We start from the raw sequence: 25,485 nt of genomic DNA, 5'->3' as shown, positions 1-25,485 counted from the left end.
GGATTGGGAATGGATTCTTAACATATACCTTTTTTATCACTTTAATATGTTCCAAAATGGCATCTTAAAACATTTTTTAATGTTGTTTAATCTATATTCTACTCAGATGGAGTTGGAGGAGTAATAGTGCTAGGCATGATGTATGACCATTGATGCATCTTTTGAAAGTGAAAGTATTTCTCTATTGATCTTCACTGTTTTGGCTCTATTTAGTATGTATTGTATGCACTTGCTGTGCTCCGATTACATTCATAAAATCCCTTTGGTGGACTTGCAGACTTACAAGATTCCGCAGGTGCTTTCATTTTTGAAAAATTAGACAGATTTTTGTTTTTCTTGCATAGGCTACCTTTTTGTGTCATAGATGTATTCTGTGAGATCATTTATCCAATTTCAAAATATGCCAGTTGGGTGTCCTTAATATATTTTATCATTACGCTTGGTATAGTGTTCTATTTTTCATCTGGTTCTAGATGTTAATAGTTTTTCATTTCATTTATTTATTTGTATATGGTTTTAAAAAAACCTTTACAAAATTGTACAAAAAAGGAAGGGAAATAACAAGGAATAATAAACAATTTCCCATCTGAAATTTAGGCAAAATGTCCATAAAACATTATTCTCATAATGGTATACAAAGTTTTACAGATCTATTTAGGACAATAGAACAAAACTAAGAAACATAATAAAATCAGCCCAATTACTACAATATATAGAGCTAAAACCATTCCATTATCCTAATAATAACTGATTCAAATGGAAATTTTTAAGAAAGGTCGCACTCTGTCTTGAGAAATCTAACTACTGCTAGTTGCAGCGAAACTTTCTTGTCAAATAGCATATGTTTCCACATTTGATCTAATTCCACATTAGACGCATCTGGGACAAATCGGGAGAAGTAGGGCAATCTCTTTGAATTCAAAGCCGGGCACTCAAGCAACAAGTGTCTCAATGTTTCTTTTACATCATATTCATTGCAATGTCTACACAATATTATGGAACATACAGGTTTTACTCTTACAGCAATTATTTCTCCAGTGAGCAGAACATTAAATCTAAACCTCATATAGAAATGTCTCCACCCTCTATTAGGAAAGACAAGCAGATAGGGTTGCATGGATCCCATACATTTATAGTATGAAACCATGTGTGCGTACAGCTGTATTGAGACAATTTCTGAGTTATCTTCGCCCAGTCAACATTTTGTAAAAGCTGTTTCACTTTTTTGGGGTTTACAATGAGAGTAGTCATAGATAATCCAGCACAACCCAGCAATGCTTTACACAGTTCCATTAATTTGGTCAGAAAAGTCGATTTGGGGGCACCTTGTTTCAAAATGTCTAATTCATTATACAAGTTGTTTTCAGTTTGAACTATGAGATTGTGAAATAACAGTAAACATTTCCACTCAACAATACTCTTAAATGATTGTAAACCAAATTCGTAACGGATAGCTGCTATTGGGACGCAATTTGGTAGGCAGGAAATGGTTTTTCTAAGAATGTTCGCCTCTAGTTTATTGACGTCTAGCTTACCCATTATAAATGGGATTTCGCTACCATATAAGATTTTTGGGATAGCTTTTAGTTTATAGAATCTTAGGTAAGAAGTGGAAGAAAATCATCCAAATTTGAGGTCCACTACACGCATCTGGGTAATGCAAACTTTGACTTTAGACAAATAATGATTTAGTACTTGAGCAGCATTTGCATTTGTACTTACGAAAAAGCCCATATAAATCGAGTTTTTAATCCCCAATTTGAACTTGTCCAGGAACCAGCTTTTTAGGGGGAGTCTTCTCTTTCCACTAAAACATAAGATGTGTGATTTCTGTGGATTTACAGCTAAGCCATTATTTGTCATATAGTTTGCGAAGGCTGTTAACAAGTGCTGGAGGCCCACTGGAGTCCTGTCAAACAGTAAAAAATCGTCCTCATAGGAGCACCAGAAAATGTTTTTACCTTCCAACTTCGGTTGTAAAAAGGAAGCATTCGATAGCACTGGCCCTATATCAGATGTATACAGATTATACAGTGTCGGAGCAAAGATACATCCTTGTCTGAGTCTGTTGGACGTCTTGATAGGCATGGAAAGAAGGCCTTCATTGTTTAATCAAATCTGTATCATCGAACCTTCGTGCAGGTGAATCAAGATATCCAGAAGGTCCCGAGGGAGGGCCAGTAGAGACAACTTCTTCCAAAGTATGTATTGATTCACCAAATCGAAGGCGAGGGACAGATCCATGCTGGCCAAATACACTGGGGCTTCCCCCTTTTCGTCAGCCCATTTCTTGTAGGAGGGAGATCAACAGCCCTCTAGCCAATGTGCCGATACCTTTCCTAAAACAAAATTGAGATGGTGAATACATCTTTTCTGTAGTTGCCCACTGTTCAATCTGTTGGAGGAGGAGACTTGCATATATTTTTGAGTCTGAGTCTAAAAGGGCTATTAGCCGGTAATTTGAAGGCAAGGATCTGTTCCCTTTTTATAGATAGGGATGATATAGCCCATGTTGTTCCAAGAACAAGGAATGATCTTAGTCCGATTTATATCTTCAAAAAGAAGAAATAGTGCCTTTGACTACTTGTCTGGATTCCCCTTAAAGAGGGCATTCGATAGGCCGTTGGGTCCCGCTGCTCTAGAGGTGCTGTCCTTAACTATCCTCTGTGATGTTTTCTATCAAGAAGTTGCCAAACCACTGCCTGGTTACCCAATTGTGTACTGATTGTTCCAGTTGCTCTCTGCTTGCATACAGATTTGTATAATATCCCATCCATATTTGTTAATCAATGGGGTTGAGGTTTCATTCTATATCAGATTTAGAGGTTCTATTTATAAGTTGCTAAAATTGTCTTGCTGAGTTGTTTTTTAAAGCAGACATCATTTCCTCATTATCTGCTTGCAACATCATGGATTTGTAGCTTCTAATCCAGTTTTTATAGAACTGTTTCACATGTTTAACCCCCTCTTTTCTGGAATTGTCAGATTTTTAGCAGTTGGAGTTGTCTTAAAATGCGACGCAAGAGGATCTTATCTGCTCGCACTAGAGTCATATTTATGTGTGTGCCTTTTAATAACATGTTGTTTTCCTATTTTCTTTACAGAGTTATCAATGAGCGTTTTTACATAAGGGCTGTAATTGTGTGTGAACCTGATTTTCTTTTCTTCGTATGTGGAGCCATCATGATCTTTACAAAATAAATGATTACATGATTGTACGTTACCAGGATGCCAAATAATCCTGTTATTCCCCACATTTATGGCCAGATCACAGGGCATCTGCTTAGGCATTACCTTTACTATATAGGTATGCGTGAATTCAATCCAAGCATCTTGTGATCGCTCATCATAGTAGGGCGAAGTGTAAAGCTTTCTACTAAATTGAAAATATGCTCGGATACATAAATATAATCAATTGCAGAAGACCTGTCTCCTGATGACCAGGTTATATAAGGATCCTCTGGTCTCAACAATTCATGTACTGATTTCAAACCCCAAGTTTTAAACAACGTAGTCCAACACATTAGATCACACTTTTTATATATCGAGCCCTTAAGCTTAAGATCAGTTGTTGCAAAATGCTCACCCACGACATTCAAAGGAGCTACACAAAATGTTCCTATGCTCTCCATTGACATAGTCAGATTTGTATTCAGATCCCCCATCTGGAGAATCTGTAGCCCTGATTAGTTACAAGAGCATTTCTCCAAGATATCCTCCATTTTAGTGATCACCTCATATAGGTTAGATCCTGGCGACCAATATATATTCCAAATTAACACATATGCAATATTCTCCACCTTTCCAAGAGCCCCCAATACATTGGAGGAGATTGTGAAGGTCTCCATCATGCTAATACCAATGCCAAGCTTTATTGCTAACAGGAGGCCCCCTTTTGGCCGGCCTATCCGACCCTTAGAAGCCAGAAGATGATGACACTCAAATCCATCCAGAGGAGCGGGCGAGGTCATCCAAGTTTCCTGTATGCATAAAATGCTTTTAGTTCTCATTAGACAACATAGTTCAGAAGAGGTAAATAAATGAGAATTACCTCATGAGTTCCAGGAAAAGATAGTGAGTATATCCTCCAAATCTATATGTGTTGTTTTAGATTCTGTAGCTGGGAGATAGTCTCGAAGGCTCAGGGCAAGCCATCTCCAGCTTGAATCCTGTTCCTGGATACTCTCTGCCTCTTTTTTTGGAGCTGCCTCCTCCAGATGTTCCGATCTAGGGAAATCATTTAGATTTAAACCTTCTAGCTGTTGCGTACATCCCCAAAAATGAGTATCTCAAATCCACCTTTGTTGAACTAATCTAATTCCAGTAAAAATAATTTAAATACCAACTTAGAATGGAAAACTATTCTTACGTGATCAAAGCACTGGGGATGGATAAAGTCCACCCTCTTGATATCAGCCAAGGCTGGTTGCATGCCACAGTCAAATAAAGGATACATTATTATGCTAGGCGAATTTGGAAAGCACAGCAAGAAATGTGTCCATATAATTTTTAGGAGGACTTGTCTCCGCCCCCACCCCCGAAAGCTCTAGAAGAGGGGAGTGTAAGATGTGTGGGGGGCAGCATAATGACTGGATAAATTCTATCCCGAGCTTCTGAAGAAGTGGGAATAGAATTCGAAAGCTAGGGTCTATTACAGCTCCCGACATCTCCTGTTGTTCTTTAGGAGCGGCGGGATTGGCGGCCCCAATAAAGGTACAGGGGACTTGTATCTCTGTAGATATTCTGCCCCTAAAATGCCTCTTCCACTGCTGCACTAATCAGCAGCACTACCTTGTTTTTATTCAATGTAGTGTTATCTATAGTCCCAGGCACTGGCTCACTCTCCATTGAATGTCCCACTGCGGGATCAGCTTTCTTTAAAGAATCGCCCCCTGAATGTTGACTTAGATTCAGTTCGTAGGGCACCGGTGGATTAACATTTGATTGAAATTAATTTGCTGAGGGATTCAGTGTGATAGGCGCTGCCCCTTGATTGGAAATGTTTGGTTTCAAAAAAAGGTTGTTACTTTCTCTCTGATCCACCGGCCTGGCAGAATTGCCCCTTTCTGGTAATTTATTTATTATTTTTATCCAGATTCATTTTGGGCAGAGATGTTTTATGAGTCATTTCATCAGATAAAGAATTCATGGGGAGGCTATAAGCCCCCCGCCCCCTCAGGGTTGCTAATATCCGATGGCTCAATTATTTCTACCTCAAAGTCAGAGAATCGAGCCTTTTCCTCTCTTATAAAATTTCTCCAAGTGTTTTTTAGAAATGTTATTTCTTTGGTTAAAGAAAGATGAGTTCCAATCTTCCTGTTCTTTTTACTTCTTTGGTTAGTTTTATTTTTAGGATCCATCGCCCTCTTTTTCCCCACCAAGTTTTTATTTATGACTGGATGCTCTAAAACGGTTGGCTTTTGTAAATGGAGGATCCGTGGATCAGGAGCATCGACCTTTGATTTAGGTATTCTATCTACTTCTGTAGTAAGAGGTACCCCAAGGGCCAGCATTCTAGTCACAATTTATGTAGGCAGAAGATCCAGTGCTTCAATACCAATCTTAGCTTGAGAAATCTGTCTCTCGATCAGTATTCGCAATTCCATAAACCCAGTAGAGTGAATATTTAGTTCTTGTAATATGGAGGAAAGGAGCCCCCCCATTACAGATGTATGACCCGATTGCTGAACAAGTAGCAAATTCGTTGTGTCTTGTAAATGCTGTGTCCGAACCTGCAGCTCCAATTCTGCTGGAAAAAAAGTCTGGTGGTGTATCCAGGAAGGTGGTGTCTGGAATAACAGTGGCCTCCCTCCCTGGCAAGGCTCCAAACGGACAGGAGCTAGACACTTCCTCCTGCAAAGCCTGTACCTGACCTCCCATAGAAAGCATTGAAGAGTGCAATTGCCTCGGCGTCTAATAAGAGGGAGTCACGAGGTTCTGGAGGAGATGGAGTTAAAGGCATATTCATTGCCATTCTTAATGTGTTTTTACAGGTGTGAAAATCAGGGGAGCGGACAATATATCATCATAAAGTCTTGTCCCCTGTACTGTGGAGCTCCTAGTAGCAGGGCCTGCCGCTGTGCCCCTAGAGTAAACATATTTGATACTGTTTCGTCGTCTAGACATTACTGCGGTAGCTGACTATATGTCAAGACCAAGTCCCCTTGGTACCACCACAGATTATCAAACAGAAACTCAACTGACCGAGAACCGAATCAGAATATATCTAGTGCACAGCGGCACGGAAATTGGTACAATTCAAATGCGTCCCGCGTACCCTCTCCTGCCAAATCGTCCGAGTATCAAAAGCTAGAGTTCCACACACTGCTTACTAAGGTTTCATATAAACCAAGAACCGAGGTATCTCGCATGTATAATTTACATTAAATACGAAGTGGGTGTTCTCTTCAAAAATCACCACGCTGCATATGTAGAAATCATGCAGCAACCAGAGAATCACACACCCTTCAAGCCTATCAGATCGGCTCATAATCCCTATCCTGCCCTGGAACCAGGGGCGAACCTAAAATTTCACTATACAGAAAGCTACGTAAATGGGCTCTCACCAGCGAGCAAATCAAACTCGAGCACAATCAGTGAATCTACTTATATAGGCTCAAAAGAATAACAGTATTATGGGCTCCGATTGATCATACCTTATATTGTTGGATATTAGCCGCCTCAACAGTAGTGAAGCGGCCCAATACCAGACTTGCTTTAGAAACTCCCGCCGCGGGCCACACAGAGCGAGCCTCGCGCACCCCCCGAACAGCCAAACGGCTCCACTTGGCGTCCACTTTGGGTGCGCGCGGGGGTGCGCTAGCATGCTACAATTGTAGCACGTCGGATCGGGAGGCGGAGCCAAAGAATGCTGCAAGCTGCAAAAACAAAAGAAGCACGTTGAGCGGGAGGCTAAACAAGACGCTTGTAAGTTCATGAAGAGTAGAGTCCAGCATGAAGTCCAACATAGAGTCCAGCAAGGATATTAAAGCAATGAAGTTACTTCAGAAGGTTCACTGCATTTTCGCCTCTTTCCACCTTGCGCCTTCCTCTTGCCGACTACACAAGTAGCCACGAAAGAACCGCAGGAACAAAACAGCTCAAAGGAGACGAGGAGCATAGAGGACAGCCAAACAGCTCCACTTAGCTTACACTTTGGGTGCTGGATGTTAATGGTTGATCCATTAGAATCCTATCAGTCTTGGCACTCTATCTTTCCAAACTCGCACTTAAATAGCCCATTCATGACAAGTTATTCAACATGTTTTTGATTATATGTGATAGTCCTCGGTTTTGCTACTGTTCCTCTTAGCCCTTATTAGTTCAACAACTGGACAAAATCTGCCACAAACCACTGTTACATTGCTAAATAGAGGTTTTTGGTTCATGAATGGGTGCATCTGTGCTAGCTTGTCCAAATCCTGGTTGTTAGCAGATAGGCAACCACAGGTACCCAGGGCTGTGTCAGCTGGCTTCATTTCAGTTTGTATTATGAACAGGTAACAGTCTGGCTCAGGCAGCCATAGTAGAATTGCTGTGGTCAGGTGACAAGTGTTCCCTATTGAACAAGTTAGATTGTGCAGCTGTCATTTTAAATTCAGGCCCCCAACCCCTGTAATGGAATCCCAGCTTTCTCAAAGAAGAGAGGAAAAGGACATTTCAGTTATTTTTCAATCATCGTTTCACTGTTGACCCCTTAGGCGGCAACTTTTTGTCCACTTTATCCCCGCTCACGTCCTACCTCAATGCTACAGATATATCTCCACTACCCTTCCAAACAGTTTGGGCTCTAAAGTGGTCCCCTGACTAGATGAATTCTAAAGAATGATAAAATTGATATATTTATGGTAATGTTAAGTTGAAATGAAACGTAGAATTCTGTTCTCTGTACATGGATTCCATTATAAGATATATGCTTCTTCTTGACTATAAAACCAAATCAAGTCAAACAGCATCTAGCTTTTGTCTTCATAATTTTCAAATTGGGTTCATATTTTATTGCAGGCCTGTTAGCTTTCCAGAAACTCCATATATTGCAGCATCGCCAGCAGGGATTGAAAGAGTTCAGCCATATCGACAGCCTTCTGGGAGCTTCTCGACCCCAGGCTCAGGCAACATAAGTTTGACTAGATTTACGCCTTGCCAGGAAAGGTACGCATGAAACAAATGTTTTGATTAAAAAAAGATACTTTCTTATACTTGATAAGGATTGACTGCTTTGGTATGTGTGTGGCCTTAAATACTGCTACCTATAAAATGGATGTACTACATTTGATCTCTGAGGTGTGGTGATACTAATGAGTCAAGTATTTGAGGTAAAGCAGCCATGTTGTATCCTTCAATGATCAGTTCACGATCGTTTTTTCCAAATTAATCAATTACATTGAAGACTATAGGAGTCATTTTACTTACAGCTCGCCGCTTGCTAGAGTCAAAACGGGAGCGATCATCTCGGACAAATGGCAGCTCAGTAGAGGCACCAGACAGACCTGCCCATGGTCTCTGATGCTATATATCCTTGCACCGGAGCCCATAGCGAAATATTTGAGGCAACAATATGAAGAGATAGGGATCCACACTAGGGAGGGGACACACCTAATATCACTGTATGCAGACGACATGCTGCTATATCTGAGGTATCCAGAAGAAAACCGGCAATACATCCTTGAAGTAATGGAACGATTTGTGGCATTCTCCTGCATTGCGGTTAACCTCAGGTAGTCGTGCATATTTCCCTTAGGGAAATATAAAGGAATTGCGCAAGATAACCTGCCGGTACTACAAATACCCTGGGAGACTAGCACGTTCAAATACTTGGGGATTGATATTTACCATGAGGTAGAAGAGGAACATAAACACAACACAGAGAAAGCGGTAGCTAACATTGAAAACAGCATGGAGTCATGGGCTAACCTCTCCCTGGCTATGATGGGAAAGGTGGCACTGTTGAAAATGGTTGTATTTCCCAGGCTGTTGCACTTTTTTGTGAATATCCAATATATGTTGCCCAAGCGGTTTTTCAGTAAACTACAGAGCTTATGTAGAGTTTTAATCTGGCACAATACCAGAAATAGGATTGCCTTATGGAAGTTACAGAATGCGTATGAGAGAGGGGGCATAAAATTACCTAACCTCGAGATATACCATCTAGCCAGGCAAGTACAGTATGTGACCAAGTGGCTAGCTGAAGGAACAGCAGAGTCCAGACTGCTGGGGTCAGAATGCGCACCCTACTTTCTGAAAGAATTGATATGGCTGCCAAAATCAGAGCTAAAAGGGCGATCAAAGCTGTTAGAATTGGGGTGGAAGGCATGGCGCAAGGCATGCCAGGTCATGGAGAACCTGACTGTGTGCTTTCCCCCCCAAGTGCCGCTAGTGGCGCTGATGGGAGTGGACGCACAACTAAGAAAGACGATACGTAGATACTTGGAACCGGTGGGCATAGCAACACTGGGAGATGTGTGGAGGGATGGGAAGGCACTGGAATTCACAACACTAATGGAAGAAGCTGAAGTACACCCTGGGCAGTATATTACCTACACCAGACTGGTAAGGCAGATAAGAACCACATGGTCAGAAATAGTACTAGAAGACCAACCAGATTTGGCCATAGAGACAATATATGATATCTCGGAAGGAGGGCATGAGGTATCCCGGATTTATGAACTGGTAATGTCCAGGGTGGGGAAAGAGGAGACCCAGTTGAGACGGGAGTGGGAGGAGGACGCGGGGGAACCCATGAAGGACGGGAAATGGGAAAGAGCACAGTGGTACCACAAGAAGGTGTCCGGAAACGCAAGATTGCAACAGATTCAGCTATATGTAACCCACAGGGTGTACATGACCCCTCAAAAGCTAGCCTGATTTAAGAGCACAGAAACACAAACATGCCCCAAATGGGGGGAAGTAAACGTGGGGATGATACACATGTTTTGAGCATGTCCAGAGAATCGGAAATTCTGGGGGGAGGTTACCCACCGCTTCTCTGAGAAAGGTATTAAGTTAGACGTAGAATCGGTGTGGGCGTGCATGATGGGAGGATTTACCAGACCACGTAAAATGAAGCATGTGTGCAAACTTAAGCACTTGGCTTATATTCTGGCCAAACGCAGAATAGCTATGGGGTGGAAAGCGTGTCGGAGACCCAGGATAGAGGTGCGTTTGCATGACCTTCTGAAATGGGCTGAAGCGGAAACAGCATGTTATGAAGCGGCCTACAGGGGGGAGGTTGATGAAGTGTGAGCGCTGATGGCCTGGAGCCAGCTAGTGGCCACATTAACCGAGCCCACCCGGGCCAGTCCAAGCGAACATGATACCTCTAGGAGCATGGAAAGAGGGGCGCCCTTGGAAGAATAGGACTAAAGGTGCAACGGAGTAAGCTTGAGTTATGGGGGGCGGGGGAAGTGGATGGCAGTGGTAAATACATGATTGATGTATGTGACATTTGGACATTTATAACTTTCACTGTCGGTTGTGCTGTGATGTTTGTGTATTGAAAAATAATAAAAATTGTTAAAAAAAGATTCCTTTTACTTGTTCTAATAACAGAGTTCTGCTTCTGTTCAAGACACGGAAGTGCATATTTTATGCTTCACTTTCTTTACTTTTCGTTCTGCAGCAATCCCAACTTTTCAACTACGTTTCCCAGCCACACTGGAAACTTTCTGCAGTTTCTATATTTGTTTTGATCTTTCTCTTACACAAGTCTGTACTGTAGTCAACCAACAGCCACGAGTCTTCATAACCTCATATCCTAACCGGACTACTTCCTATTTCTTTAATGCAACTCCAAATCCAACAACGGAGCTTTGGAACGTAAGAAGATTAACTGAAATCAAACCTGAACTTCTGACTACATCAACAGTACTAACCAGAAAGAAACCAAACACTCTTGACACTCCAGAGATGTCTGTCTCCGGGTGCAGGGATGTCTGGCTCATCTTGCAGCTCCTTACTTAGAACCTTCCGCAAACAACCACTATAAATGTTGAGCTGGGTCAGCTTGGCTTGTCTCGTAGTCTGGTGAAGGTCGGGTTGCTCATACAATACAGTGTTAATATATCAGTGTGGCATGGACATGGGTAGCACGGGGAGTAGTGCTAGGGGGAAGGGAGAATGAAATAGTCACACTGACCCACGCATTCTGGGCTTTGTTGATACCGCACCTCTCGCACTGAAGGTCTCCACCCTAGGTTTGATCTTTAATGTATCCCTCCCTGTACGTAGTATTACAAAGGAGGTATTTTTTACTGGGGTGGGGGGGGGTGAAAAAGGCACGCATGCTTAGATCTTTGATTTGTGCTAGGACAGCTGGATAGCTTGCTTATCATGGAATGTGTGGGGGTTGGGTCAGTGGTGTGGTGTGGGGTTGGCTTTGGGCTGGCTGAGTGTGGGTTAGAGGCCTGCTGGCAGCTTAGTGGTGATGGATGGGCGCTGCACAAAGCCTGGTGTTGTCTCGTGCTCTTGCAGAGTGCATTCCTCTTAAAGATACTAAATGTTTGCAACAGTAAAGGACATGGGGGAAGTGAACTTCCGTGGGAACTGGCAGTGTGCATTCATTCTGCCCTAACGATGTTGGGCCTGGTGAAATCTTTCCATGGAGTTCTGCTGGTGCAGCACGGGTATGCAAGCCTGTGCTTTTGTCATAATTACAAAATGGCGTTTCTTTCTATCTGCTCTCAAATGCCATGCATCTGCTGATCGCGCTATATCACTTTTGCACCGAATTTCATAGTGTGGCTCTCCCCCCTTATACACTACACTATCTCTCAGGGGATTTGCCTCACCTGAAAGCGCTTATGTGTACTCATTTCCATCCCAACATTCCCCCCTTTCGTTACTTCTACAGTAACACATTCTCCTCCCCCATATTTACGCTCATTGGCCCGCCTTACTGCTTCTTCCCATGCAGGTGTTCCTTTTATTGGCATCCAGGCTCTGCAGACATGTCTTAAGCTTTCCCTTGCTTGCGCGTATTGCTCAGGTGTACGTGTCATTTAAATGCATCCCCAGCAAAGCCAAACCACACGTCTTTGTAATTTTCAGGGTCAGGGGGAGGAACAATAGTTGTGTGGTATAGGTTGCCTGCTACATCTCCAACAGGGATTGGGACCATGTGGTGAACGAGGTGGTCAGTCTGTATTTCTATTTTCTTTGTATCACGAGGTACTTAAGTATTACCAATAGTAACCAGCATCATTGCACTATTAGGCACTGCTTTGGCACAACATCGGACACCCAATTGGCATGTTCAGAAAATCACCAAGATGAACATGATGATGGGCATGAACATTTTCACCAATGTTGCAAGTCATGATGGGGCCCAGCTGAAGCCATGGTGAACCTATCTCTTGAACCCCAGCTTCTTTTTTCATCTTCACCCATACTTCTTTCCTGCACCTCTGGCTGACTCACATCCTGATACAGCCCTTTCCAATCTCTACTATTCTATCTCTGACATTCTTGATGTACTTGCCTCTGTCATGGGGATCAGCTTGAAGCCCAAAGTCAAGTGCAACTCTAGGTACGACTCAGACCTCGTCACCCTTAAATGCAAGTGTAGGGTGGCTGAGAGGAAAGGGCTGACCTCTTTTACTTCCTCTGACAAACTGGCCTGCAATACCGACTCTCTGTCCTCACTAAGAAGACAGCTCACATTCAAGCCTGTGTCTGTGGCTTTTAACAGCTCGGCCAAACTCTTTAAAATCTGCAAGGAGCTGGCCAATCCTACTGCAGTCTCTACCTCTCCTGCCTGTCCCCTTCCAGGCCCTCTGCACGGCCTTGGCTTCACATTTCATCTCTGAAACCCAGGACATCCTGTCCACCCTCTCGTCCACTTCTCCTTCTCTCTCTACTTTCTCCTCTACCTCTGGCCTCCCTGCGGCCACCTCTTCTCCTCCCTTTTATGCCTTTCCTCTGTTCACCCCAGACATGATTTCTAGAGAAGTCTGATTTAGGAAAGTCTTGTTAAAACAAGTTCTTCACTGTTCATCCAAAACCATCAAGGTCCATATTGACACCCTCACTTCAACTTTTGCAATTACTATTTTCCTACTGAAACCTTCCCTTGACCCCTGAAGCACTCTTTTGCACCCTCTTCTTAAGAAACACTCTGTCGATCCGTCCTGTCTGGGTAACTATCGCCCGATCGCCATTACTCCGTTCCTGAGTAAACTCTTGGAAAAGCTGGCCATCCCCCTGCCTAATCTTCACAGTGAATCTGTTGGTTGTCTCCATGACCATCAGTCTGGCTTCAGAACATCCAGAAGCGCGGAAACTGCTCTCCTGAACATCCATGAAGACCTACTCTCTAACCTTGATGCCAATCAACCCTCTGTCCTCATCTTGCTGGATCTCCCCTCTGGACATGGTCAACCATGCCATCCTGCTCAACCGGCTCCATGATAACCTGGGTATCACTGATCAGGCCCTGGCCTGGCTGTGACCTCTTTTCTCTCTGATCGACCCTCCCAGGCCCAACTTGGGTCCTTCCTCTCCTCTATCCCACTCTCTACCTGTGGTGTTCCCCAGGGGTCTAACCTTTCTCCCTGGCTGTTCAACCAATATCTGGCACCTCTCACCCACCGCATTGCTGCTCTCTGTTCCAACTTTCAGTGCTATGCGGGTGACACTCTGCTCGCTTTCTAGCTCCCCTCAGCTGCCTCCTCTCCCTCTCTCATCCCGGTATGTCTGTCTGCAGTCCAGGAGTGGTGTGCCGCTAATGACCTCTGCCTTAATGCCAGTAAGACAGAGATACTCCTCATCGGCACACCTGCACCTTCCATTCCTGTCACTCTGGCTGCCTACTCTGGGCCCTCTTCCTGCTCCCACCTGTCACGCTAAGAACTTCTGGGCCATCTTCAACTCCACACACTCCTTCTGTCCTCACATCTCTGACGTCTCTAAGAAGTCAAACCAGAGGTATTCTTCAGTTCCTCACCTCCAGAAGCTCACTGTCTCCAGAGCTCTGGATCTCTCTAGGCTGGACTACTGCAACAGCTTCTTTCTAAATCTGCCTGCCTCTACTCTCCGTTCTCTACAACTCATCCAGAACAGGATTGCGAGACTTGTCATTGGCCTCAAGCCCAGGGATCATAGCTCTCCAGCCCTGAAATCTCTCCATTGGCTCCCAGTGGCAGCGAGGATCAAGTTCAAGACCCTATGCATTGTCCACAAGGCCTTCTGGGTTCTGGGACCGCAATACCTCCAACTCTCTCTTCAGAAATATCTTCCAACTTGAGCTCTTCGCTCCTCCACCTCCTTGAGAGTCAGTCGCTTCTCCAAGCACTGAGTTGGGGGCAGATCTTTCTTCGGCTGGTGCCTCCCTTTGGAATAGTCACCCTGCCTCTCTGGAACTTGAGCAGAAACATATCCAGTTCCGTAAGCACCTCAAGACCTTCCTCTTTGCTTCTGCCTTCTCTCTTCCTCTCTCCTGCTGATCTCTTGTCTGATACTGCACTGGTCACCTGGCAACCCTCTGAATTCGTGCCCAGGTCCCTGCCCGCCCAGTTGCACTCCTGCACTGCCTCCTGGCATGCCCTACACATGTGGTCTGTATCTGCTACCCTACAGTTCCCTTACCTGCACTTATTAACACCTATTGTCTGCACTTTTACCACTCGCACTTGCCACCTGTTGGCTGCACTACTTGTTTTGTGATCCAGTGTCTGGCACTTGCCCATTTCCCCCTTACCCTCTGGCACTTCTCCGGTCCCCTCTCCCCTGCACTTGCGTGATCTCACTGTCACTAGGCCTAGTAAGATGGTTGTTTTTGTCCTCCCTCTGTTCCCCTCCCTTGCCTCGTTGCGCCTTGAAACACTTGTTTCTAGCCGCGTTTTAAATGCCATATCATAGATCATACCATGTACTACTGCAATGACGTGTACAATGTTCAATTTTCAGCATCTTTGAAAGGTACAAATGTGCAACATGAGCTCCCGATCTTTTTGCAAACACCTTCTTCCATGGCTGTCGGGAGAGCCAAGACTTTTGCCTTTTCATTAGTCTAAGGGCCCTCAGCTCCACTCTTATGACATTGAACCCCTGTTTGGTATCGTTGGCCAACTGGATCAGCTCCCACCTTGCGATCTGGTGCCATTTTGCATTGGCTCACGTCTGGATGCTGGGTATTAGGGATGCAAAAAAGGTCTCTGCTGAATTATAGAGCTTGTATTCATCGGGTATTTGTGCAAGCAGTTCGGACAAGTCTTTAGATAGGTAATTTGAGGATCTTCTTCGCAGCTGGTCATAGGAATCATTCTCAGGGAGAATGTGAATGTCTAGTGGTTGCATTGTGTGCTGTGCTTCGATTGTCGGTGGCACTGAGGGCACTTCATCAGATAGGGGCCCTCCATTCAGGTGTTCTTCCGGTACTAACAGGGCAGAGTGCAGCGTTGTTAGCGAACAATAGCCCCCTCCAAATAGGCAGGAGGTGCAGATACACTTGCTGGCCACAGACCTAGTAATGGCCATTAGTGCTGCTGTGCCTTTCCGGAGGTCTGGGATTAATATAGTTCTGTTACACCGCTGGTTTGATCCGACAAACAGTTCCTTCACTATAAAAACACAGTTCATAACTTTCTTCCTGGTGTACTTTTACTGGTTTTTCGATTGCTGCAATCCTGGTTAACTTGTTGACATGTTCTGTCCATACTTGTGCATATGCTTGTTCTACGAGAGCTATTGTTTTTTCTGGATATCCTACAAGTCCTTCCGCTTTACAAATGAGAGTTGTTGCTTGCCATTTATTGTTAGTGTACTTCGCCCCTTCAAACGCCATGTATGCTTCTTTCAAACATTTGGGTTTGGTGGAACTCGTTTTGCAGTTTCGGTTGTCTGGGGTTGATAGTTCCAAGTGGACGTTGCATGCCTGGAATGTGCCTTTGATCCTACATAGCGCAATATGAATTGGGCATTGTGTCTCTATCGGTACTTCCTTTGGTACTAAAACCTTGGGTGCCCCAAATGCATGCAGTATTAAGGAACAGATGTCGGAACTCCCATTGGTGGTTTGTCTTCCAATTGCACTCATGTCGGAGTATCAACTGTTCGAGTGCTCCAGGCGACAAATATCTTCTACTGCATCTGGGACTAGACCATGGTATGCATCATATTTATGCTGTTGCGCTTCTCTTTTCACTCTTATTACTTAGTGTGTGTCTTTTCACTACTTTACTTCTGCTGTTTATGCTGTTATATTTACGTTACTGCTTCCATTACTCAGAGTTTTGTACATTTGGCATTAGTACTTGAAACATTTTGCTTGTACATAAAGTTACATGGGAGCTGCTACTATTTGCAGGGATTACCTTATGTACTGGTCCTGCTTTCGTTATATTGTTTGGTTCTGAGAGATTGAATGGTGTGCTTTCATTCATCCTTTCATTCGAGTGAGGGCTCTGGCTGGAACTCAGTGTTATTACAATGCAGGATATAGGGCTTGGCATGAATTCAGTTACATTGTAGCATACATGGTTCTGTTAAGTGACATTGAAAGGTAGTTCAGTTACATTTGAAAGTAATTCAGTGACCTTGAAAGGTAATTCAGTGGCATTGGGCGGTATACTAATGTTCCAGGTCCCCATGGTCCCCTCCCCCCTTCTTTTAGATGGGCAGTCCAGATAAGACGTTCCCCAATAAATCCCTAATAAAAATATTCCTGTAAACAAAATGGCCACAAAACGGAGGCCACATTCATGGCTGTACGTTCTGGTACTACTAATACTACTTCTATCTATATTTGAAGAATATCTCAATGTCGTCATCTCCATCCTTGTTATACCTGTTGTTTTTTTGAAAAAACAGGTAAGGGAGGGAAAAGACGAGGCAGGGAGTAACATATTATTTTATTCACGTAGCTGGTGCTCTAGCAGCAATGCATTTATTGTGTACTTTTTCACATGCACTTAATATGATCAGCAAGAAGCTATGCAAACTGAGGTAGTTGTGTTGTTTTGATCTGCACACTTAGTGTCGAGTCAGGTGGGGCCTGCGAATGTCTGAGAGCAGCATCCAATATCTGAGGCCTGTCACCTTTACTGCAAAGGGGATGGAAAACCCGACCTTGTAGAGCCCATGGAACCTAGGGTTGTTCCATTTTTGCACAAAGCTTCAGATATAGACAAGTTCACCCAGTAACAGTGATTGCACAGGTGTGGCGTCAGTTTGTGGTGCAGTGGATGTTTGTTCTTTTTCTGTGTTTGGGGGTGCCATTTTGTTTTGCAATACATCTGATCGCACATGTCAGTTGGGACCGATATTGCTTAAATTCTTACCCCAGGATTGCTGCCGCTCTATGAGCATATGATGCTCCCCTTACAGGTGACACAGTTGTCTGCATGCGCCTGCTGGTCACTATTTCGTAGGGGGACAGGTGGTGGTCCTTACTGGGCTGTGTACTCGGATGAAACAGTGCTAGGGGCAAGCAATACACCCAGTTTTTTTTTAGGGTGTTGCATAACTTGGACAGTCAGCTCTTAAGGAGGCTGTTTATTCTCTCTAACACTCCATTTGCTTGTGGGTGGTAAATGGAACACATACAATGTTTGATCCCTAGGAGGGCGTTTTTTTCCTTGAAGTGCTCATTGAAAAAATGGGTGCCATTCTCTGATCTCAAAACGTCACTCACTCCCCAGCGGGAGAAGATCTCTCCGACGACGAATTTTGCAGCACAGTTGGCATCTGGTGGTCACATGGGCCAGCCTCAACCCATCTGGAGAACGGACACACCACTACAATTAGATATTGTGCCCCATTGCATCGTTCCCCAATGTCTGCATAGCCAATGTGCAGTTCACGGAATGGGCCGACAAGGTGCAGCAGAGTTCCTCGCAATGTGCTGAGGGTCATTCCTGTACTAAATGCTTGCCATGTGGTACATTGGACAACCATAGTTGAGGTGTTCCTGCAAATTGGGTATAAACCAATCCTCTTGAATGTCTGCTGCAATGTGTTGTCTAGAGCTATGAGACGGGTAATGCAACTGCTCAAACGCTGTGTGTAATAACTCTACTGGCATCACTACTTTTCCTGTACTCCATAAGAGGTCCGTGGGTGATTGCAATCACCCACGTTTGATCCATATATCCTGTTTTTCTGGGGGTGCTCTATGCTGCATCTCAATTATCTATGTGATGGGGAGGGCTGTGTATGCTTCTGTATCTGTTCTGGTACTTACTTTGGGTAAAATGTACTCCCGAGATGTAGGCACGGGGAGATATGCTGCAGCTTTCACTGCCACGTCGGCGGCTACATTTCCTAGAAAGATTTAGGCTGTATTGTGTGTATGTGCTGCCCATTTAACGACTGCCACCACAGAGGGTTCTGCGAGGGCGGAAAACAGTGTTTTGTGCAGGGCGGCATGCTGTACTGGTGAGCCATCGGCTTTCCTGAACCCCCTCCTTCTCCAGCGCAACAGACTACCTTGCATCGTGGTGGTGACATAGGCAAAGTCTGAATTGATGATAACATAGCACCCCTTAGATGCCTGCAGGGATTCTATGAGTGCTACCAGTTCAACTGCTTGTGCCGAATAATGTATGGGCAGTCTCCTCATTACAAATGTTTCATATTCTCCCTCCTCTAGGCGTACCACTGAAGCCCCAACATGTCTTTCACCTGTCTCTTGATCGATTGATGCTGACATGTCAACAAAGAGGATTGCTCCGTCTTCTAGGGGGCTGTCTTTGGCTTTGGGGATATCATCTTCGCCTTCATAAGATGCACAGTCATGCTGTTGCAAATCTTCAGCACTGCATGGTTGTGTGAGGGACGTGGCTGGGTTCACTGTCTTGCATCTAACATGGATGTGGGGGATTGACAATATTATTTCATAAGCTGATGCTCTCTGTGTGGACTTTGAGTGATCCAAAATCACGAATAGTGATGTTCCACATAGTGTTACTGAGCACCCCATCACAACTGTAGAACTTTTTTCAATTGCAAAGGCTGCAGTTGCAAGAGCTTGTTCGCACTCTAACTGCCCCTGCATCAAAGTATAGGGTGTGCCGCTGTAATAGGTTAGTGGCTTATGGCCCATTGTGCTCTTCTGGGTGAGTACTAATGTCATAAGTGTGCCATTTGAGTTTGGGAAAATATAAAACTCCTGTATGTAATCTGGGGTAGCAAGGAAGGGTGCTGTCTAAATCACTTTTTTTAAGTCATTGAAACTTATCATCTCTGGTGTCCACTCTATTTTGTTGTTCTCCTTCTGTGCTTCCTTGAGGCCCTGTAGGTGTGGTCTCGTATATGCTGCACAATCATACATGCTCTGCAATAGTTGCACAACCCTAGGAATTTTTGCAAGTCTTTTGCTGCGAGTGGTTTGGCAGTGACAAGCAATGTTGCTGCCAGGTCAGGGATTATTCTTTTTTCCGTCCTTCGAGATGAGATGCCCCAGGTAGAGCACCTCCAGTTGGCAGTACTGGAGTTTTGCCTTGTACACTTTCCTTGCTAGCAACAGCAGTAATGCGATATAGTCCCTTTGACAGCCTTGCTCGCTGTCGCTGCAGACCAGTAGGTCATCTACATATATTAAGGGTGCTGGCTACTTGGATGTTACCGAAGTCTTCATGTAATAGACTGTTAGAAATGCCTGGGCTCTTGCAGTACCCCTGGGGCAAACAAGTGTGTTCATAGCGCTTTCTGCCCACGGTAAAGGCTCTAAGGTACTGCGACTCTGGGTGAAGAGGTACTGAGAAAAATGCATTTTTCAAATCTACCACAGTGAAATAGGTTGCTTCCTTGGGGATGCTACACAAAAAGGTCTCTGGGTTAGGGACAAGTGGAAACTCATTCTGTACTACGTCATTGAGGAGGTGGAGATCCTGAATCATCCTCCAACTGCCCCCGTTACCTTTTTAATAGGGTATATGGCCATATTGCAAGGTGAGGTGGAGGTTACTATGAACCCTTGGTGCAGCACGGCCAGCAGTGTTTCTCGAATCCCCTCCTCTGCATCTCTGGGCAGCAGGTATTGTTTCATCTGTGGGAGTACTGCCCCTGGTTTAAGTGTGATTTTTACAAGAGTCACTTCTTTCAGCATCCCTACATCGTGTGAGTTTGTCAATAAATGTGTGGGGAAGTATTGTAAATCGGCCTGGGTGAATGGGGGTGGTGTAACAACAGTCATTAGGGGGCTTTGCACCTTCCTGTATTGCACCATGATGATTTCACAGGGTATACAAATCTCGAGCATCTCGAGAATAATTTCTTTATCATTATTGCCGTCCTCAAAAAGTTCTTCATTGGTCAATTCTCTTTGGGGCACATTGGGATCAATGCATGAGACAGTGCGCCATTGGCACCCATGGGGGTCAGTACCCAGCACTACAATCCTTTTTGCAGACACTAGTAGGCCTTCCAGATCGAATGATAGGATTGTGCCAGCAACCAACTCGGGGAGTACTACAGGTCCAAAAATGAAGTCATTGGGTACTCTCCAACCCTTTCTGGTAATCTGGGGGACAGCTCGTACGAGTACTTAAATGCCGTAAACAAACATGTCAGGGTTTACAGGGATACCTCTCGCTGCCAAATCACTCGCCGTGGCATGTATCACTAGCATTGCTCTTACGGAACACACGCCAGGTGTGGCAAAGATGATACCTCTCTCTGTAAATGAAATCGTCATGTTCAATTTGCTAAGCAAATCTCTACTGTGCAAGTTGACAGGAGAACTCTATAGGAGGGGGGGCTCATACAACTTTTTTCTCCCTCCTTGACGTCTAGATCTTTTGTGCAGGGAACTGTTAAAACAGTCCCAGAGAATGCCTGCGTGTCGGGAGTCTTTCCCGATAGCGGGAAGTCACCTTTGCTGATTATCGACTTCTGCGCTCCTGAGTCCACCATAAAGATGAATTGTTTGTTCCCCATCTTTGCCCCCACCAACAGTTTTAGGGTTATCAACAGGACTGGACACGCAAGTGTTCTCTGTGGGCTGTCCTAGTTGGGGTAGGTGTCTGCACCAGGGAACGAAAAAGGGTTTCACCCTACTACTGGAGCACCTTGAAATGGGGCTGCTGCGCTGGTAGGTGCAGTACCAAAGGTTTGTCTGTGCTCTGCTGGCTGTTGGTTAGGGTGGGGCTGTTATGGATGCACTGCTTGTTGCTGGTGTGCTGGGTGAAAGGGGCTGGGGATTTGTGGGGGTACCTGCGTGTAGGCCTGATGAATCTCGTATAGTATCAAAGTCATTCGGGGAGTGGGCCCTTGGGGGCTACCTGGATGGAGGCACTCCTGATGTTGCTGGTTGTAGTTGTAATTCTCTCCCTGCCTGCTGTAAGACACTCTCGAAAAATGACCCCACCTCCCACATGTCCATCACTGCCCAGGCCCCCCACCTCTTGGTCCTGAACCTCCGAATCCCCCTCCTCTAGGCCCTCAGAACCCACTTCATCCTTGTCCTCCTTGCCACTTGAATCCCGAAAATTGCTGGTTTCCTCCCCATTGCCCTTGTCCTCCTTTAGCCCAAACCACTGCTATTCTTGCCTGGGTCGTGTTAGAGGCGCACCCCTCTTCTCCCATCTGCTCTGGTGGTGGCCCCGTCGCCATTGTTACCAGTTTATTTTGAACTAGTTTTGCTTCCTCTGCCTGTCGCCTTTGTATAGTTTCCCTTTCTCGCTCTTTGATTCTCCTACAGTTGTGAACTATAATGCTCTGGATCTCGGGCCACCCCTTTGCTTCCATCCGAGCTATTTTATCAACCGCTTTCTGCACTTTTTTGGGGGAGCCCTCTTTTTTTACTATAAAATAAAATAGTGACCTTGATTGATCCCACCCACTGCTTGTTTCAACTCTCCACATCTATTGAACCCTAAGAATATACTGTGCAGCGTCTTCCTCATCCCCCATTGGGTACTGCATTATTGATTGTCGATCTGGGGTGTCTGGTAACATGCGCCTCAGCGCATCCCACGCTTGTGCCCTAATCTTATAGAATGATGCTGCATCATGGACATCGTTAATGTTAGGCAGAAACCTGTGCAGTTCCCTCTGGGGCCACTGCAAAAGATTTAGGACTACAGGTGTTTGGCAGTAAACCCACTTGGTAGCAGTCTGTACCACACAGATTCACTTGGTAGCTGTGGCTGAGCAGTCAGACTTCCCTCAAGAAGAGCTAGGCAGTATACAGAGTATTCACGATAGGTCAAGAGAACACAGTAGAACAAGTAAACACTGACCAGTGCTTGGTGTAAAAGAGATATAATTATTTATTTAAAACCACATCTAGAAAAACACACAGGCACTAATAGTAAGCAATTCAAAAACACGGTCACTAAAAGACATACACTCCCTTTAAAAAGAATATTAGACAAGTCTTAAGTAAAGCTCCACTTATTTTCAGACAGCGGTGAGCGCTTAACATAGATGGCACTCTAATAGTTCGTTTTAAAAAGGGAGAGAAAAGCAGAGAACAAGTTGAACAGATCCCAACACTTTTATCAGAACACAACGAGAGAGGAAGGCAAAGTAAAACCGTGAAGTTCGAGTTCAAGAGGCTGGATCCACCTACAGAGGATCCACACAAAATGTGTCCAAGGTCACACAGTTACAGTGCACAAAAGTCTTGTAGAGGTTCAAAAAGGAGTTGGACCAAAGAAAGGGACCAGTTAGAGGGGCGAGGCGGCCAGCCCAGTCCGGAAGGTTAAGGGGTTATTATTACCTTGTAGCAATCTTTAGAAAGGGAGGCCTGGTGGACACGGTACCTTAAAGTGATGAGAACGCTCCAGCGGGGGCAGTTGTTCCTGGCAGCGGGTGCAAGACGGTGCTTCGTCCGGGGGAAGGGAGGATCTCGTCGTGGAGGAAGACAGGAGTCTGTTGCACTGCCAGGGAAGAAACCAGCCGCAGAGTTTCTCGGGTACAAGGAGCGGTCCGGTGATTCGCAGTTCAGTGGTGAGTGGCTAACCGGCTGCCGGGGTGCTTGGCACGGGCAGTTCGACCACAAACCGGGCTGGGGTGCGAAGAAAGAAAGGTAAACTGGTTGTGCCCACCAGTCAGGGGAAGAAGCCTCTCCAGCCGGGAGATCTTCTCTTTCGTCGGGAAGTGGTGAGTCGGTTCTGCAGGGCTCCACCGGTGGTGTCGTCGTGGTAGGTCGGCTCAGCTTCTCCCTCGTCGGATTCTCGGGTCCTGTGGCGACTTCTGAAGTTCCAGTCCCCAAAGCCCTGCTTTTATGCAGAAAACCCCCATTCACCCAGCCTAGCTGTCACTCAAACATGCTAAGTGGTGAGCCGGCCGGCTCACCACTTGGGCCAATCACACAAGAGTGCGACTTGAGTTACTAAGGTAACTCAGTCCAGGGTGCCTAAACCCCCTCCAACACCCCCTGTGGTATCCAGACAGAGTGGCACCACTTTTGGAGGCTTCTGTGGAGAAGCCCGCCAAAAAGTGGAACAAAGGGCTCGACTTGGGTTGGAGTCACAGAAGAGAACACAAACGCCATTTTAGAATCAAGTCTTGGCAAAAAATACCAACCGGAGAATTAATATTAATTAAATAAACCGGCGGTATGTTCGAGGCTATGAGAATTAAATAATTAAAGTTGGTAGCCTCGAACAATGGGAAAATCCCATAGGAAGATATTCGCGGTCGATATATAAAAAGTAGTTTCCACTGCCACCAGCCAAAACTCGATCAGGGGGGACGGAGACGTGCCCCCTCGACTAACAGAGCCCGTGGCAATCGAATTGCCCCGACCAGTACGTCCACAATATGATGGTTTGTACTGGTTTCTGTTAATAATTTGGGACTAGTAAAGCCAATGGTGACTTTACATGCGCTGGGAGACAGTAGTCAGTCCCAGGGTATGGAGTCTATGGTGGGGTGTCACTATGACACCCTTGTGTTACTGCACGGAGGGTGCTGTGTAACACACATAGGAAAAACACATGAGACCCTATGGAGTAAAGGACCCCATAGCCCATAAAACACATTACCAATCAAAGGAATACCATTAATCATGTCCAAGAGTGGGAGAAAGAGTCTCACTCTTGGCAGGAGGAAAAAAACAAACTCCAGAAATCCAGCAAAGCTGCTGGGGGACTCACTAGTAGGGATGTAACGGTATACGGTATACCGTTAAAGATTCCGTGAACCACTTAATTGAACAATAATAACCGTCACATTGTTTATACCGGTATACCGTTAAGTGTGCTTTTCAATCTGATTTGTAAAGGCTGCAGCAAGCAAGTGCTGCGCAGTCTTGGTCTTGCACTGTTGGGTGTGCCGTCTGTCAAGTAGTTTCAGTTGGAGCAGTTTTTAATGCCATTCCATAAACCACACGTGCCTGACACAAAATCAATATGTTAGCAATAGGAAGAATTTATACAGTGCCAAGAAGGAAAAGGGTTTACTTTGGGTTGGCAGCTTTGGGGTTTATTTATTTATAATGGATAATGTTTGCTTAACATATGACAATGGGGGATTTCCCTGGTTCTATCATTGAATTTACATATAATAAGTCACACTGGGAAATTCTCTCTGTGGGTATTCCCTGTTGCCATACCAAAGGGTAACATGTCCGTGATTACTGTACACCCTTTGGCCCACAAGAAAACTAAAGGCTGCAACGTAAAGAGAGTGTGTGTGCATGTGCTCCATTGATCTGTGGCATGCAGGTTATCAAAATGGCAACATGTTCATCTTCACCAGTAGCCAGTGGGGGAGCTAAAAGCCTAAATTACCACTTCAGAAAAGCTATTCAGCTTGCTTTGCCAGTTGCAGCAGGACCTCCCCCCCCCCTCCTCTCCACACGTGTGTTTGGTGGAAGCTAGCGGTGGCATTTGAGTGGAAAGTATGTTGAAAATCCCAATTCTGGCCCTGGGTGCCTGGTTTTGTTTGTGTTGATAAATCTTAAAATTTATGACCTTTTAGAAAATACTTGTTAAGATTAGTTAACTTCACCTGCTATACCGCGAAAACCATGATATACCGTTGTTTGGCAAGAAGGTTATCGTACCGTCATAAAACTAATACCGTGACACCCCTACTCACTAGGTTAGGAAATTCAGCCTAAAGAGAGAATTCTCCCTAACAGTTACTTAACGTTACTCCCAGGTACCCACCTTTAATCCACACTGTCTCTGCTTGGTCTCCTACTGCTGCTACCAACAAACTCTTGATGTCCTCTATTGCAAAGGGTGCCCCTGCTGTGTTTTTTCCAAATGCCTGGACCCATTTCCACACCCCCACTGTGAGCTGCGGGAGCTCCTTGAGAAGGTTATTTTTGTCCATTTGTACCCAGGGTACATAGTACGGTCACCCTGCACCCCTGTGTATCAGGGGCATTTGCAGTTTCATCTATCCTTCCCACACTTAGTTGCACTTCCCATTTTCTGTGCTAACGCTATTCTGCCAAACCTTTCCCTTAATCTTCTGTCCCATAGACTCTCTAACCTCGGTGTGGCCTGGAGTGCCTGTTCGGCTCCTCCCTCTCCATCTTCCGTGGTGTCAAAATCACTCCAATATTCTGCATCCCCTCTTTGGGACCCTGCA

At 45.0% G+C, this 25,485-nt stretch overlaps 1 protein-coding gene across 5 annotated transcripts in view; it reads left to right on the top strand.

Annotated features, from left to right (window-relative positions):
• SIPA1L3 (signal induced proliferation associated 1 like 3) overlaps nucleotides 1–25,485 on the top strand; it is a 1,632,279-nt gene that overhangs the window by 1,164,107 nt on the left and 442,687 nt on the right. For 3 of the 5 annotated variants that reach the window (XM_069644475.1, XM_069644473.1, XM_069644472.1), the window contains one exon: nucleotides 8,005–8,151. The exons of the other annotated variants lie outside the window; for them this stretch is intronic. In XM_069644475.1, coding sequence (XP_069500576.1) covers nucleotides 8,005–8,151 — 147 coding nt within the window. The remainder of the gene's footprint in view (nucleotides 1–8,004; nucleotides 8,152–25,485) is intronic. 5 annotated transcript variants of the gene reach the window in all.

The sequence above is a fragment of the Ambystoma mexicanum genome, chromosome 2p (genome assembly GCF_040938575.1).
Source record: "Ambystoma mexicanum isolate Mex_15411 chromosome 2p, UKY_AmexF1_1, whole genome shotgun sequence".
Classification (NCBI taxonomy): Eukaryota; Metazoa; Chordata; class Amphibia; order Caudata; family Ambystomatidae; genus Ambystoma; species Ambystoma mexicanum.
This window is presented reverse-complemented; position numbering and strand designations above follow the sequence as displayed.